The sequence below is a fragment of the Lycorma delicatula genome, chromosome 1 (assembly GCF_047948215.1).
Source record: "Lycorma delicatula isolate Av1 chromosome 1, ASM4794821v1, whole genome shotgun sequence".
In the NCBI taxonomy this organism is placed as follows: Eukaryota; Metazoa; Arthropoda; class Insecta; order Hemiptera; family Fulgoridae; genus Lycorma; species Lycorma delicatula.
The window spans coordinates 116436363-116454711 of NC_134455.1; the positions used below are offsets into that span (position 1 = coordinate 116436363).

At 31.1% G+C, this 18349-nt stretch overlaps 1 protein-coding gene across 6 annotated transcripts in view; it reads left to right on the forward strand.

Annotated features, from left to right (window-relative positions):
• The window catches only part of LOC142321524 (tudor domain-containing protein 7-like), a 217360-nt gene that overhangs the window by 111587 nt on the left and 87424 nt on the right, over positions 1–18349 (forward strand). For all 6 annotated transcript variants that reach the window (XM_075359715.1, XM_075359681.1, XM_075359705.1 and 3 more), the window contains 2 exons: positions 1511–1687; positions 14757–14948. In XM_075359715.1, coding sequence (XP_075215830.1) covers positions 1511–1687; positions 14757–14948 — 369 coding nt within the window. The remainder of the gene's footprint in view (positions 1–1510; positions 1688–14756; positions 14949–18349) is intronic.

Genomic DNA, 18349 nt, shown 5'->3' on the forward strand with positions numbered 1-18349 from the left:
GAAGTAGGTAAATGTTTTTATTCTTATTATTTATTACTAAAATATTTATTACAGCATGAAGTCATTTCCAAGCTGAAAAATTTGTATTTGAATAATTTTTTTATATGAAATGAGTATTTTTAATAATTATTATTTATTCTCTAAGCAATAACATAATAATAATAAAGGTTTTCAATTGCTTCCTCATATAGTACCACAGTAATGAACATCTTGTTTAATAATATCCTGGAACTGGAAATTAGAAGGTTATTAAGTTCAGATAATGTATAATGACTGAAACAACATTTGATAAATTTCTACTCTAAGATATAACCTGATTTAGAAAATGCTAGATGTATTTGCATTGCTTACTGTTGCCATTGAATAGTGGCTAATTCTGTAGCAATAATTTCTGTTTTGTTTTTAGAAATAAATAAAATATGTACTGAAAACCATTTTTTTTTCTCTATTGCATAATAGTTTAATTTATATTCAATTTCTTGTAAATAGACCTCTATAATGTGTATAAAATAACAGCTTGTGCATAGATACACCCAAATTCAAATTTACTAGTAATTCTATCTAATTTTATACAAATTTAAGTTATTTTTTTTATTTAAATAAATCTAAAATCTTACTTTTAATATACTGTTACTTTTAATATATTGTTTACATATGAATGAGTAAAAAGTTGTTTATTGTAATTGGTATTTAAAAAGCAGGTCTTTATTTATCAGCAACGTTGGTGGAGATCATATAAGAATTATTATTTACGTTTAATAAATGTTAAATTAATCATGTTTATATAGCCTGTCAAATACACAGAGTTAAGAAAGTAGAAGTCACCTCTTTCATTGTTGAAAATGCAATTGTTGTATTGTATGCTATTTATAACATCTGTGTAGTGTTGTAATATGTTCAGGTATACATATAGTGTTATGCATGTTCATACATTATTACACACACATTTTCTCACCAGTAGGATCTGTTAAACATTACACTTCAAAAAATGCCTCTGAACTGAAATAATCATTGTCAGTTTACCTTAAGTATTTTAATTTTGCTCTATTTATGGTGGGAGTTCCAAATTGTTAATGTTATAGTGAATTTTAATGCAGACTTAGAGGAGGATTTCGTGTAATAAATTGTTTTTATGATTTATATATATATCAAACATTTGCCTTTGTTCTAAACTATTGTCAGTATCAAATTGCTGTTTCTTTCATTTTTCTTATTTTCATTTTCTACAGTGAAATTTTCATTATCTGAACAGTTTTAATCAGCTTTTTAGTAAGAATTCAATGATTTTTCATTATTCCAACCCCAGTAAATTTTATATTGTTAATTAGGTATTAATTTATTAATTATAATTTATTTTAAATGTATATGTGTATTATGCTTAGGTAATTTAGGTAGGCAATAACTTTCTTTCTCTGAGAAATGAATTAATTATTTATATTCTAAAGATTATGAATACTTATCTATAGTGCTACTGTTTTATTGATTATAGTTCATTTATTTTGTTTTTTAGGTCTGTTACAATCAACGGTTTTATAGTTATCCAGATGAATCAAGCTTTCCTGAAGAAGCAAAAGAGTTTGCTGCAAAGAAAGCTTATCATCAGTTACTTGAAAATGAAAAAAACTTTCATATGAGTGGCCTTAAAGTTACTAATGATGAGAAAGAAATCCGGAGTAGATTGTATAAAGTAAGTTTATTGCAGTTACTAGGCTACAGTAATATGTATAAGTGCTTAGCTTTTATGATACCATGATTATCCCTTTTTTTGCTGAAAGATAGTTAAAAACTATTCATAGTGATGTGGAGTGAGAAAGGAAACTGTGTTTACTTCATTTAAAACATAATGGTCTTACTTAGTAACTTTTCTCATCATCATATTATTAACTATTTTATGATCATTATCATGAAATTATGAATAAATTGTTGTATTTTTAATACTTTAAACATGTGATCTAGTCGGTAAGTAATGTTGATGCAGGAGACAATTTAAAATAAAATTTTGCATTTAATTCAGTTTTTATTTCAAAAGTATATAGTTCTAAAAAGTTATCATTTTATTCAGTAAACCTATAGCTAGAAAAATGTTTAACTGCATGCTTATGAAGTGACAAAATGTAAAAAAAAAATATTTGAGTGAGTCATTTAAGGTAATTTTTTCTTTTTGATAAGCTTGCTTTACATACAATGCTTTTACTTCATTATCAAATCAATTTTAAGCATAATTTTAAAGATTTTCATTGCAGTTATTATTGGAATAGCGTTAAATTAATTTTTATTAAAGCAAGAATTAAACTTTAAAAATTGCATTATCAAATGTCCTTCATTATTTTCTAATAAAGAATGATTGGCAAATGTTAAGAACGCTAGCCTTTTTTTATAAATTTCATCGTAATGTATACTAACAATTTTTTATGTATTCATCAAACTTACTTTAAAGTAGGATATGTCAAATACAAAGAAAAATGAATAAGTTGTACATAATTAATAACATACATATGTATATGAAATATAAATATACATACACAGTGTCAGTTCATTTTCTGATGCTGCCTTAGTTTTCCCATATTGCATTCTTATCATGTTATTATATACTGTTGTGTTCTTGTACCAAAAAGTAATATACAAGACTAGATCTGGAGAATGTATGTGTATTTGATGTGCTTTTATGTTAAAATGTGCCTGATGTTTTTGGCAGAATGGGTTGGTTCACTGACAAGTAATAACCAATTTTTGGATTCAAACATTTCATGTCTCAATTGATAAATTATGATTCTCCTTCTCGTAGAGCTATATTGTGACCATATTTCCAAGAGGAATGATTTCCCAGTAAATAATTCTTTTGATATAATGAAAAAGCAATCGCCATGATTTTACTCTTAATTTTTCTAAGACTTGTAATAAGGAGAGGATGTTGAATACCACCTTAACTTTATATGTTTAGAGATCATATTGAAATGCTCAATTTAAATCATCAATAACGATTCTTATAAAAAAAAAAAAAAAGAGTCAATCATTATCAAAACACACCAACTCTATGAGGGTGAATCAAATATAAATGGTATTTTTGCTATTCCACATAGCAAGCACTTCCAAGCTGGATGGCAGTGTGGGGGGGGGGGTTAATGTTCAGTGTGTTAGAGAGGGGGAAGCAGCTTGGTTAGCCTCCTCTGCTCCCCAGAAACATCCATCAAATCTTCTGCAATAATAATGAGGTTTTAGACCAGATGTTTATTTTTGCATATGTTAGTTTTACGTATAAAATTTGGAATTGTTGCGCATATGTTTTGTACTGGGAAGAGTTTTTAGTGTGGTTGTTTTTGTGTTGTTCTTTACTCTGTTATCTGAGAGGGGTCCTTTACACCCCTCTCAGACTTTGTTAAAGTCTGTTTATTTTTAGTTAAATTTTACATTTTTTTGTGTTTACACTTATTCATATTATTATTTGTTGTGTTACGCTTATTCTATGTTTATGGTTGTGATATTAATTTTAAATGTATTTTAAGAGAATTTTTAGCTGTAGTATTAGTTGTAAGCTTTTGTTTATTTTTTTTAGTTTTTAGGCTAGTTCTAGTTATTGTTATTTGTTTTATGAAAACATTTTATTCTGGGCAATAACGTGAAAGCATTATTCGTTCTCTTAAAAAAAAAAGCCTCTTCCGCTGTCATGGCTTGCTGTCAGTACAGCCATGAGTGAGCAAGAAGTTCCATCGTCTGTTGCATGATTGATTTTTTGAAACTTTTAAGTTGTTGATTTTTTGAGATGCATTGGCACATGTGATGAAACATGGGTCCATCATTACACTTAAAGTCAAAAACGGTGAGTAAGAGTGGCGAAGGAAGGATGAGCCTCCAAGTGAAGGTCAAAATCCATCTGTCAGCTGGAAAAGTTCTTGCAATGATATTTTTTTAACTCTAGGGGAGTTTTACTCATTGATTTTCTCCACAACCAACGAACAGTAAATGCGGCTTACTATTGTCAGTTTGTACAGTCAACAAAAGCCGCCTAACAAAAAACAAGGTACGCCCATCAGAGATGTTATTCTTCAAGACAATGCAGGCCACACACTACAATTTTTACAAGAGATAAATTGGAAAAAATACACTGGGAAACCCTTGACCACCCTCACTACAGTCCAGATTTGTCCCCTAGAGACTATTTTTTGTTGGCGCCCTTGAAAGAATCACTTGGAGGAGAACGATTTGAAAACAGTGAAGACGGCAAGGAGTATGTGAGCACTTGGTTGACAACTCTTCCTCAAACCTTTTATGAACAAGGAATATTCAAGCTTCCAAATTGTCGCAAAAGTGTGTAGATGATGCAGGAGACTATATAGAGAAATGATGAAGGTATAAATTGTGTATGTTATTAATCAATAAATTAAAAAAAAAAAAAATACTGTGTATATTTAAGCACCCTCGTATGTTGTTTGTCATTCAATACACAAGTGTAAGTAGTGTATGTAATTTTTTATGACTAAAGTTTTTTTTTGTGCCAGCCACCTGCTATCCACTTTATTATAATGAATGGATATTAGAACACTTTTTGTTAAATAGCCAATAGCCTTCTGTGACGTTTATACATGCTTTTATTTAACTTTCAATGTAGAACAATAAATTTACATAAGCATGGTTTGCTTTCAAAGCATTAAAAGCAACTTAAAATTTATTACTGATTTTTTGGTTGTTTTCTATGCTTGCAAGTGTTATGCTGCTAGGGATTCTTTTGGATGTTTCAACCTAAAATAGAGTATTTAATTTTATAATTTTTGTTAAGTTCTAAATAATCAATACTTTTGATGGACAATTAAAAAGTAATTCAAAACTTGGCTAATTACCAATAGTGCCTTTGGTAATTATTTGGTTTTTATATCAGCAAAATCAGATTGTTTCTAGTTTATCCAGAATTCATCAGTAATGAAAGGAAAACATTTAACTACTTTGTGACAAATTTATGATAATGATATGAATATATGGAAATATCCATTTTGGGTCTCTGAGTCTAAAATAGTGGTTTTTAAAAATTGTTTGATAAATTTTATATTGATGATGCTTCCATAAGTTTTAATGTTATAATGATGAGTCATATTTTTTAATTAAGCTCAGCTAGTATAGTCTTATACTGTTTAAATCTTAAATGTCTGTTAGAACCTTCCTAGTCAAACCAGTGTAGCGATATTCCACGTCTGCATCCACATCAAATAAAAGTCAAATTAAATCAATTTATTTTGCAGTGAATTTGAAATGAAAAAAAATACCAGCAGCAGTGATGAGGATGAGGACATGGAAGTATAGCCACCCTCTGCCTTCTTTTATGGTTCAGATCGATATGCAGTACAGTGGAAGTGAAATTGAAAATGTTTGTCATGAAGATTATATTGGAAAATTAATCTGCCTGGTGAGCACTATGCCAGTTAATAAGAAAAAAATCTCTTTGAAAATGTCTAGGTACCTTTGAAGAACTAGAATTTTGCAGCAGATGCCAAACAGCTCAAGAGGAAATTCAGTCACCAGTGGCTGGATATATATTCACTTTGGCTAGTTTACTCAAGGTAACTCAAAGGTCTTTCTGTAAATATTGTGTCTTGTTTCGGCCGTCAGCCAGAATGGTGAGAGGTGGTTGGGTTTTTTTTTTATCCGACCTTTAATTTAGTACAAAGACGTACACAATTATTGCAAAGCAAATGTACTAACCCAGAAACAGCAAACTGCAATGGAATCTGTAAAATTGTTCATGGAGGGTGTTCCAGTGTACATCCATCTTCATCAGTCTTCACGAAAGTTAATTGAAAAAACAAAAAAAGTACTATCATCATTTTTTCTGTCGCAAATAATTTGGCAAAAATCTGGAAGAAGGTGTACTTGTTGATTTATGCAATTTTTGCATCAAAGCGGTAACTCACAATTAAAAGACCACTTTGAGCACCATTTTGGACTGAAAAATATGTCTTACTAGTCATCATCCAAAATTAAATAATTAATCTATGTGGTGCTACAATCAGGGAACACATTGTTACAAGGGTTAAAAAAGCTTGCGTTTACAGCATTTTGGCTAAAAAAAAAACCCATGGACATTTCTAGCAAAGAACAGCTATCTATTGGATTTAATTTCTTCGATGAAAAGGCCAGTGAAATCAAAGAGTTTTAAGGCTTCTTAGAGCTTGAAGGATTTAATAATGCCTTGAGTATTGCCAAATCATTGAAGATTTTGTGACAAACCAAACCTAAACCCTGATAAGTGTATGGGGTTAGTCTTTGACAAATGTTCCACCATGTCATGGGAAGAAGGATGTGTACAAAAATAAATAAGGCGATTTTGAGACAAAACTACAAAAAAAGTCTTCTACTTCCATTGTTTTTCTCACAGGCTTAGCCTTGTTGCGAATGACTTGGAACATTATTCCAGAAATTTGAAACTGCATTGGAACTATCAAGGAAATAATCACATTTTTTTCATGAGTCTGTTTTATGATGCAAGCTTATTGCTAGCATTTCTAAATTGTATGAGACCAGGTGGTGAAAGAAATAAAAGAGCATCTGTGTTTTTAAGGATCACTTCATTGATATTGTTAATGCATTAGAGACCTTAGCTGAAGTGGGAATTGCTGCAACAAGAAAAAATGCTTATCAAATGCATACAGTGGCATGCAGATATTCATTTATTGTGTCAGTAGCATTAATTGCTAAGTATTCCTCTAGACAGCAAATGCAGTTCAATTGAAAACACTTGACATAAGTCAACCAGCACATTCAAAACTGTTCTTGATATGCTACTTGTTCATCGGAAAGATGCTGAGAACGTCATGAATGCTGTTTTAGAAGAAGCAGTCAACATTGTAGTACATTTAAATGTTTATATAACTGTCATTTGCGTTGTTGGCCAACAGTAGCAGTAAAGCAATTTTTTTTTTTTTGTCTTCAGTCATTTGACTGGATTGATGCAGCTCTCCAAGATTCCCTATCTAGTACTAGTCGTTTCATTTCAGTATACCACCTACATCCTACATCCATAACAATTTGTTTTACATATTCCAAACGTCCACAATTTTTTCCTTCTACCTGTCCTTCCAATATTAAAGCGACTATTCCAGGATGCCTTAGTATGTGGCCTATAAGTCTGTCTCTTCTTTTAACTATATTTTTCCAAATGCTTCTTTCTTCATCTATTTGCCGCAATACCTCCTTTTTATATTCTCCTGCTTCGTCCTTCTTTAGTAATTCTACTTCCCAAATAACACAATTCTTCTACCTCCATAATCTTTTCTCCTCCTATTTTCACATTCAGTGGTCCATCTTTGTTATTTCTAATACATTTCATTACTTTTGTTTTGTTCTTGTATATTTTTGCGATAGTTCTTGCGTAGAACTTCATCTATGCCATTCATTGTTTCTTTTAAATCCTTTTTACTCACGGATAGAATTACTATATCATCAGCAAATTGTAGCATCTTTATCTTTTCACCTTGTACTGTTACTTTGAATCTAAATTGTTCTTTAACATCATTAACTGCTAGTTCATGTAAAGATTAAAAAGTAACGGGGATAGGGAACATCCTTGTCTGACTCCCTTTCTTATTACGGCTTCTTCCTTATGTTCTTCAATTATTACTGTTGCTGTTTGGTTCCTGTACATGTTAGCAATTGTTCTTCTATCTCTGTATTTGAACCCTAATTTTTTTAAAATGCTGAACATTTTATTCCAGTCTACGTTATCGAATGCCTTTTCTAGGTCTATAAACGCCAAGTATGTGGGTTTGTTTTTCTTTAATCTTCCTTCTACTATTAATCTGAGGCCTAAAATTGCTTCCCTTGTCCCTTATACTTTTCCTGAAACCAAATTGGTCTTCTCCTAACACTTCTTCCACTCCTCTCAATTCTTCTGTATAGAATTCTAGTTAAGATTTTTGATGCATGACTAGTTAAACTAATTGTTCTGTATTCTTCACATTTATCTGCTCCTGCTTTCTTTGGTATCATGACTATAACACTTTTTTTGAAGTCTGACGGAACTTCCCCTTTTTCATAAATATTACACACCAGTTTGTATAATCTATCAATTGCTTCCTCACCTGCACTGTGCAGTAATTCTACAGGTATTCTGTCTATTCCAGGAGCCTGTCTGCCATTTAAATTTTTTAATGCTTTCTTAAATTCAGATCTCAGTATTGTTTCTCTCATTTCATCCTCCTCAACTTCCTCTTCTTGCTCTATAACACCATTTTCTAATTCATTTCCTCCGTATAACTCCTCAATATATTCCACCCATCTATCGACTTTACCTTTCATATTATATATTGATGTACCATCTTTGTTTAACACATTATTAGATTTTAATTTATGTACCCCAAAATTTTCCTTAACTTTCCTGTATGCTCCGTCTATTTTACCAATGTTCATCTCTCTTTCCACTTCTAAACATTTTTTTTTAATCCACTCTTCTTTTGCTAGTTTGCACTTCCTGTTTATAGCATTTCTTAACTGTCGATAGTTCCTTTTACTTTCTTCATCAGTACATTCTTATATTTTCTACGTTCATCCATCAGCTGCAATATATCGTCTGAAATCCAAGGTTTTCTACCAGTTCTCTTTGTTCCGCCTAAGTTCGCTTCTGCTTATTTAAGAATTTCCTTTTTAACATTCTCCCATTCTTCTTCTACATTTTCTTCCTTATCTTTTTTACTCAGACCTGTTGCGATGTCCTCCTCAAATATCTTCTTTACCTCCTCTTCCTCAAGCTTCTCTAAATTCCACCAATTCATCTGACACCTTTTCTTCAGGTTTTTAAACCCCAATTTACATTTCATTATCACCAAATTATGGTCGCTATCAATGTCTGCTCCAGGATAAGTTTTGCAGTCAACGAGTTGATTTCTAAATCTTTGCTTAACCATGATATTGTCTATCTGATACCTTGCAGTATCGCCTGGCTTTTTCCAAGTGTATATTCTTCTATTATGATTTTTAAATTGGATGTTGGCAATTACTAAATTATACTTCGTGCAAAACTCTATAAGTCTGTCCCCTCTTTCATTCCTTTTGCCCAGCTCATATCACCCACTATATTTCCTTCCTTGCCTTTTCCAATGCTTGCATTCCAATCTCCAAGTATTATTAAATTTTCATCTCCTTTTACGTGTTTAATTGCTTCATCAATCTCTTCGTATACACACTCTACCTCTTCATCATCATTGACACTTGTAGGCATATAGACGTTAACAATCGTTGTCGGTTTAGGTTTTGATTTTATCCTTATTATAATGATTCTATCGCTATGGATTTTGAAATACTCTACTCTCTTCCCTATCTTCTTGTTCATTATGAAACCTACTCCTGCCTTTCCATTATTTGAAGCTGAGTTAATTATTCTAAAATCACCTGCCCAAAAGTCACTTCCTAAAAAAAAGCAATCATGAAAGTTAAAGCAATCATTCAGCCAAAAATCCATCCAAATTTTGGAGAAGGTCTCTTAAAAATTCCTTATTTGTGTCCATCAAATCAACTTTAGAAGTCAGATTTTCTGGAGACAAATCACCTACATTTTCATTGGTATATTTCCATCTGAGTAACATCACAGGTGTTTAATTGGAGGATGGAACTGAAAGTACTTCTTGTGCAACTTTCTACAATTTAGAAGGCATTGTAGGAGAAAAGTAATTTTGCTACAAAATGGTCCAATGGAAGAGGTACAGGAAGCAACAGACATAATTGAGGTTTTAAAAAGAGTGAATTGTTTCAGGACTATTATAAAGGTTCTGCCTATATTGCTTTCACAGCCCTGCACAACTATCAAGCATTCATTTATTAGCACCCTTTTGTCAAATTAAAACATGGCTAAGAACCACCATTGATGAAAACAGGTTAAACGAAGTTAGCTATGTTAAGCATTAACCAACAATGAGTTTCTGCTAAGGAGTGATTAGATGAAGCTGTAGTTAGACAATTTTTTTTTTCTAGTATTTTATCCTTCCATGTGTTATTTTGTATTATTTCCCCCTCTCAAGGACTACCCTTTCCCTAGTTAAATTTTGAAAGTGTTCCCCTTCTGTTTTGAGCTGGATATACCCCTGTTAAGAAAAATCAAAATATTGGCAATGTCAATGTCATTCCCAGTCTTAGCAAAATTCAGCAGCCTTTCATTTGAAAAGCTTTGAAAATTAAATTTTAATTAAAAAAATATTTGATTCCTGTTAAGCTTTTACCTTAAAAGCTGTAAGCTTCTATACTACACAAAAAAAAAATTTTTACAAAAATAAAATACTAATTTTTAAATAATTCAAAAAAAAAAATCAGTTTACTAATGCTGGGATTTGTGAAACAATGTACTAAGACTATGCTGCTTGATGAGTTTATATCCTTTTAAATAAAAGTACATAATAATGAAAATTGAAAATTCTAATATAAAACCGAAACTTAGCTAGAACCCTAAGTTATTTACCATTATGCATTATTTATTCGTTATGAAACAAACTATTTATATACGAGGGTAAGTCAATTATTATCTGCAATGTAGTTATAAATTTTATTGCAATACAAATAGGAAACTTAATGTACATCATTTTTCAACATAGTCCTCCTGCATTTCAACGCACTTGGTCCATCGTTGCACAAGCTTCCTGATGATGCCCTCATGAAAGAAGGTTTTCGGTTGAACTGCAAGCCAGGAGTGCACCGCTTCTTTCACTAATTCGTTCGAGGTAAATCAACTTAATGCCTCTTTGATTGGACCAAACAAATGGTAGTCAGAAGGGGCAAGATCAGGACTATACGGACGATGAGCCAGTACTTTGAAGTTGAGTTTCTGGAGCGTTTCAGCAGTGTGGGCAGCAGCATGTGGACGGGCATTGTCGTGCAACAACACAACATCTTACGACGGCAGTCCTCGGCATTTGCTTCGAATTGCAGGTTTCAGCTTGGCAGTAAGCATCTCATTATAACGCGCACTGTTTATTGTGTCATATCCCTTTCTTCATAATGTTCCAGTACTGGGCCTTGTGAGTCCCAAAAACCGTAAGCATCAGTTTTCCTGCAGGTGGTTGGGTCTTACCCACCGGGTTGGTTTAGTGGTGAACGCATCTTCCCAGATCAGCTGATTTGGAAGTCGAGAGTTCCAGCGTTCAAATCCTAATAAAGCCAGTTATTTTTACACGGATTTGAATACTAGATCGTGGATACCGGTGTTCTTTGGTGGTTGGGTTTCAATTAACCACACATCTCAGCAATGGTTGAACTGAGAATGTACAAGACTACACTCATACATATCATCCTCATTTTTCCTCTGAAGTATCATCTAAACGGTAGTTACCGGAGGCTAAACAGGAAAAAAAGAAAGAGGTGGTTGGGTCTTGACCTTTTTTTTGCAGGTCGAATTTGGATGTTGCCATTCCATACTTTGCCATTTACTCTCCGGCTTGTAATAATGGATTCGTGTTTTGTCACCAGTGATGATTCTGTCTAAGAAGATATCTCGTTCGTTACCGTAGCGATCCAAATGTTTTTAGCAGATCTCAAAGTGCGTTTGTTTATGCAATTGTACGAGTTGTTTTGGGACCCATCTTGCACAGACTTTATGAAATCCAAGTCTGTTGTGGATGATTTCTTAGGCAGAACCGTGACTAAATCGCAGACGATGACGTGCCACTTCATCAATAGTTACTTGTCTGTCTAAGAAAACCATGTCACATGCACACTCAATGTTTTTCTCATTTGTGGCAGTAAATAGTCGTCTGGCTCCTTCGTCATGTCTAACACTTGTGCAACCATATTTGAATTTTTCAATCCATTCATAGACACTCCATTGCGGCAACATACTGTAGCCATATTGTACCGAAAGTCTTCGATGAATTTCAGCCCCTGATACACCTTCCGACGACAAAAAACTGATCACTGAACGTTACTCTTCTTTGGTGCAAACAGAAAACAGAGCAGCCATGGTTAACAGCAGCAATAATGGGACTAACCTAGCAGCATCAGACCTGCACAAAAATAACAATTAAACCACGCATGTGCCATCTACGCAACACACTACTACCAACATAAACAAAAATATGACTAAATTGCAGATAATAATTGACTTGCCCTGTTATAAATAAAAAATAACAAATAATAAACACATAAAAAGAACATATAAAACAAACTCTTTTGCTTAGTGGATGTTTGACTCAGAACACCCCACTATTTATCTACTTGACCTTTGATATTTGCATGTTAGAATTTCACAAATTGTTTTATTAATACTTATACTAATATGGAATTGGCCAACCCAAAATTAATTGTAGTTGTAATTTTGAATATAATTTATCATTATAACAAGTATCGTTTTTAATATTTCTTTATTAAATAGGTGATGGATTAGTATTATTGTAATGGATCCATTGAAATATTATTGCAGATGGGCCTTAATAATAAAGTTTCTCATACCTGTATCCAGAATAAAACATAAACTATAAATTTTTAGAACAGTTTTCCGAACAACATTTTACAAACAAAATCACTGCACTGAAGCTCAACACCGACAAATTCGAACATAAACTGTGTCTTATCGACGGTGTGTCAGTCTAACCCCGCCATCATTCCTTAGCATTACTCAGTCTATTTGAATGCATGTACGCACACTAACGTAACGCTTTCTGTGGGAAAAGTTTGTTCCTGTTGCGAGCATGGTGTTATACTGATAAAATTTATTTTTAAAAAGAATGTGCGATAAGAATTGAATAGTCAAAAAATAGTTTATTCTTATCTAATTATGCCATGATTATCCACAATCAGGTCGTCTCTGAATAAATTCATTTAACCTTGCATTTTTAAAATTGTCTGTCAACGTAATACAAAGTATATAATACAAAGTAACCAACTTAATTAAGCCCTATGAGCCTATTTTAGTCAACATTTATAATGGTTACAAAGCATCTATCTTATTTTAATTAAACTGTACAATATATATATTACATTCTGTTTCTATACATTTTAAAGCTATTTAGATATATCTTAACTTTTACTTAGAGTAGTAATGAATCATAAATAAAATGAAATAGAAACTCTTACAGTGGTCATTTCAAACTGATTATACCATCAACAAATGTTTTCTGTTGGAGGATCACAATTGAACTTTTTACAGAATATACATTGAACTATTACTACAGATTCATAGTTAGCTAACTTTGAATCACAAGCTTCTGTTAAGGATTCACCATCTTTGCTAGTGGCATAATCAAGCAGAAAGGTTGAATAAGTTTATGGCCGTGTACACAACTAAAATTTATTTTTGCTGTTTGACTCTAGGCTTAAATCAACACCATACACCTTATCCAAGAGATGCAAATTAAAACCAGATATTTTTTTTTATACACCAGTAATGTATATATATATTTAAAAAAAAAATTTTATATATTTCACAATGTAAAATTCATTAATTATACTGTATTAATTAAATTTTAAACTGTATAATTAAATTTATACATTTTAATTATGTTAGATAATTTTAATCTAGACTGTTAGGAATTTTGTAATCTTTTATAAGGTATCTGGTAAAAAGTAGGGAAAGTAGGAGTCATTGCGCATTTAAGTAGGACAGTTATTAGTTAACTGTTTTTATTTTTCTTTGTGATGGCCACTGCTTGTTAAGCACTATTCCTATTGAAGAGCCCTTTGCATATCCTTTCATAAATTTACCATTTTCTGAGATCTCACCCAGTTCACCATTTCCTTTATTAATGCCTAGCCCTTTGTTTATTGAGCACCAAGGCAGTTTTAGAGGTAAATGAAGAAAGTAGTTACAAGGCTAGACTATAAGTGGGTGAACAAAAAGTTCCCAAAACCTAATCGCTAAAATTTTGTGGATAGTGGAAGTGGCTATGAGTAAGAATATGGAAATGCTTATGTAGTGATTTTTATTTATTAACATGTTGATTCTATTGCAGAAGTGCAAACTGAATTCTCTGTTGCTAGTCGCTTTTTATTCTTTACCAGTCTTCCTTTTGATCTCACAAAAAATCTTGTTCTGATAAGAGATAATGTTATATTCAAGAATTTTATATATAATTTTGGGTTTTGTTCAGAAATTAAATAGTCCTTAGACAGCTTAGTGTACTTCTAGTGTTTGATATTAAAATTACCTCAGTCTTAAATTTTTATATGGCAGAGAAAACTGTTAAGTAAAAGTTATCTTAAACTTTTACTTTTCCCATTATTCAGTTATACTCTTTGACTGTATAATATACTATATAAGTGAAAGAATACTAATTGGATCAAATTTTGCACGACTTTCTCTAACTAACAAGTATAATTAGAAAGATTTATTTATGTTGGTGTATTTTTTTACTTGATATTTCCTGACTGGATGACCTGATGTAGATGAAATTTGGCACAATTATTTTCACATATTGGGCATTGTTGTCATTCATTTTGGTTAAAGTAACCAAGAGAGCGGGGAAGTATGGTTGCCATGGGTCCTGAACTTTAAAATTTTACTCAAAGTGTAGAATAATGTTTTTACACATTCTTTACTTTTATAATTTTCACTCAATTTTTTTTCCTAAATAGTAATCTGTCGAGAGTAAAGCCTCAGTAACTTTTATATAACTTTTCTAGTTTTGCCAAAAAGTAATGCACCTTTAGTAAACACTATACTGCATATAGTTTGTTTTATATTGATAATTATAATTTTTTTGTGTGAAATATGTTATTTTGTTGAATAAATAATTTTAATGTAAGTGACTGAATTAATAATATACAATTAATTTTATTTGTTTTAATATTTTTAGCTAGTGGAAAATCATCGTAACGGGTTGTGGGCTGACTGCATATTTGACTTATATACCAATAAATTTAATGAACTGTTACCTGCAGATTGGTTAAAGAAGGCTGCTACATATCCTAATATTCATCTAAACACTGTCTGTGGGGGCGGAAAAGTGATTGTGACACCAAACACTGAGCCTTCACTGGAAGAGACGGTAAGTTACTGTTTGCATTCTATTAAGGTTTCAAAAGGAGCTAAACAACACCATCGCACTGTTATCTATGAAGGTTAATAAATGATATTTCTGTTCAGTTTTTTTTTCTAATTATTTCCTTTTGTCAAGTTTTTGTTTGATTTCGTTTGTTATTATTTTTAAAGCTGATTGCATGTTTTCTCTTACGTTACTTGCCTTTCTGTTAATAAAATTTGTAAAGAATCAGAATTTACAACATTTAAATTTTCTTTTAATTTGATAATTATCATCTCCTCTTTTGCTTAGTATTAATATGAATTATGTAATTTATTTGTAAATAAACAAGCATGTGATAATTTTTTCTTTAAGATAAGTTGTGAAACCTGATTCCACAATAGTTCCTTGTTTAGCTATATTTTGCCCAATTTTATTTTAGTTTCAACTGTGGCACTAAGTTATTATCATTTTTGAAGTATTAGTCTTTGGTAATTTTTGTTATGTGATATGCTAAATAATGCATTTCACAAATAAGAAATTATGAAGTATATTGGTTAATAAAAATTTTATTATGGAAAATTTTTGGTTTATTTTGAAATACATTAATTTCTTTTATCAGTAATTTTTTTATATTGTTACAATATTTCAGTATTGTTTAAAATTACTTTTGTATTATATATTATATAAAATACTTTATATATATATATATATATATATATATATATATATATATATATATATATATATATAGTGGTGATATTTTTATTTGCATTGTAACATTCTTTTTATAATACTCATTCATAAAAATATATCAGTGCTTTTTGTATTTTTCTTTATTATTAGTGGAAAGTTTTTTCACCTATGTGCTGTAATGCATTTACTGCAACTTCACAGTAACATATATGTTTCTGCCTTTTATAAATTTTCTGACTCATTTAGCCCAACTTTTAAAAATCTATATAATAGTATTGACAAATAATTACATTTTATTCTGACTCAGTTCTTTGTGCTCATGGAAAGATTGTAATTTATATATATTCATACCTATGGAATTAAGAAAAAGCATTAAGAATTATTCTTAGATGAAGAATTAATTTTTGTTCCTTGAAGTTACACTAGGGAATAGTTTTTATTTTGTAAAATACAAGAATAATTTGAGTGAATACTAATATAAAATATATATGAGATTCTAAGCAGGTTATATGTTTATAAAATACAATAAACATAAAATCCTATTTAATATTAATTTATAAATTGTTTGAGATAATATTTTGAGTAAATGATTCAAACGTTATAAATTTACTTAGAAGCGTTTTTATATGTAAAAAACCTAACCATTTAATTTGATTAGGATAAAATCTATTAAAGTGTGTTGCTAACACTGAATAGTAGTAATATGTATAATCTCCCATGTTTTCCATCCTAACTCCCATCCCCTTTTTTACGACTTCTTTATTTTGGGCTTTCCACACAGTTTCATTAGATTAGTGTCATTGTAACAGCTATCTGCTTCTCAGGTTCAAGCAGCGTGCTCACTAAAAGATGTCTCGTAATTGCTAGAGGAAGACTATAAACACTAGCAATATCAAACTATAACTACTATCATTTTTTTATATTTTTACTCAGTTTTTTTTTTGTCGTTGTGATTGGTTAATATCTAATATAATTTCTGGGTTACATTTCTAAAACCTCAATCTCTTAATTTGAAATGGCACCTGATCAGTGTATTAAGAGAAACCTGTAATCTCTTTTCATTTTTCTGCCCAAATTAAATTCATATAAAATGTTGGGCAGCGCTGTGGGGTTAAATATTGTCTTCTTTTAAAATGGCAGTGGTGTATTTAGTCCTTTTAAAGAATCGTTTCAATGTCTTACTTCTCACATCTGGCTTGTGGTTGCACTGATTATGTAGACTCAGCTTTTTTCCAATTTGTCTGGTTCTTTCTAATATAATATCCTCGGTTGGCTAAAGGAATTTCATCTTCCAAAGTGCTATTGTTAGCAGTGTTGTCATTCCGTATTTCTTCCACTTCTTCATCTGAACTCTGTTCCATATCCATATTTCTTTCACAGTTGTCAGCTTCTTGTTTTTCAGGATCAACGTTGTTAACATTAATACTTATCTCCTCTGAAAATTCATCCTTTTCCAAACACTGCAGAGTTGATTGTTCATCTATGTTGCTAAAATGTTGTAAACGTAATTGGTGAATAATACTCATTAATTAATTTTTTTTAAATATATAGTCATGAAATGCATATGCATACAAAAGAACTATTTAGTTACTAAAACAAAGTCGAAAGCAAAAAATATAACATACTGCTGCAAGGTTTTCACAATAGATGCAAACAGTTGCTGTGGGTCACAATGACCTACACAGGTTTCGCTTCAATCAATTCTCTATTCAAACTAAATGAAGTGTGTTTTGTATAGATTGTGGGCAGGTAGGAAGGTACACGATGTGGCCTAAAAGAGCTGCCTACAATATAGTTGGAACAGAAAAAAACAATAGCAATGTGGGTTACAGTGACCCGCAGCAACCTCTCCCGGGTTAATATTCTGAAAAAAATCATAAATTTTGATAAATATTAACTTTGTTAATAAATATTAGCAATTAGTAACATTAGCAATCTTATTGACCATGATAGTGTATTTACAGTTTCTTTTTTTTTAACTTGACTTTTAGAGGACTGATTTCTTAATTTGGATGGGAGGTGATTGTAGAGATCAACTGAAGCATGTTACAGTATTGTCTTTAAAGCAGTTGTACAAAGGTGTGTGTGTGTGGTGTGTCCTTACTGGGATTAGATTTTCTGAAATTCTGCTTAATTGACTGCTTGAAACAAATAGGGTTGGAGTGGCATTACAAAAATCTTGTTAAATTTATGCCTGCAGGAGTTACTGTAATAAGGCTAAAGATTATTGTTACTTTCTGTTTTTGAATTGTTAAGCCTTTCTCACATGCTTAGGAAGAATTACCTCAGAAAAGACCGTATGATAATAAAGCCTGAGTAAACTATTAGAAGAATATTGAAATTACTAGAAAACTAGGATTCTTAACAGAAATTTTATTTTATGAAGTCCCTTGTACAGTATATATATATATATATATATATATATATATATATATATATATATATATGGTTTCTGTGTGTATATATATATATATATACAGAAACCATTTTAAAGAAGATTTGGCATTCACATCCAAAAGACTGACAGAATTTAGAAATTAAAAGCTTTTCAATATGTAGAATAATAACAGGAACATTACACCGATTGAATCCCATCAAGCTTTTGGAATCTCATGATAATATTAGTTTTCAACAAGATGTTCAAAGAACTTTTAATTTATTCTTAAAATGATGAAAATATACAGTGTCAGCACAAGTATATCTTCACAACAGCACAAGCTGTTGGGAATAAG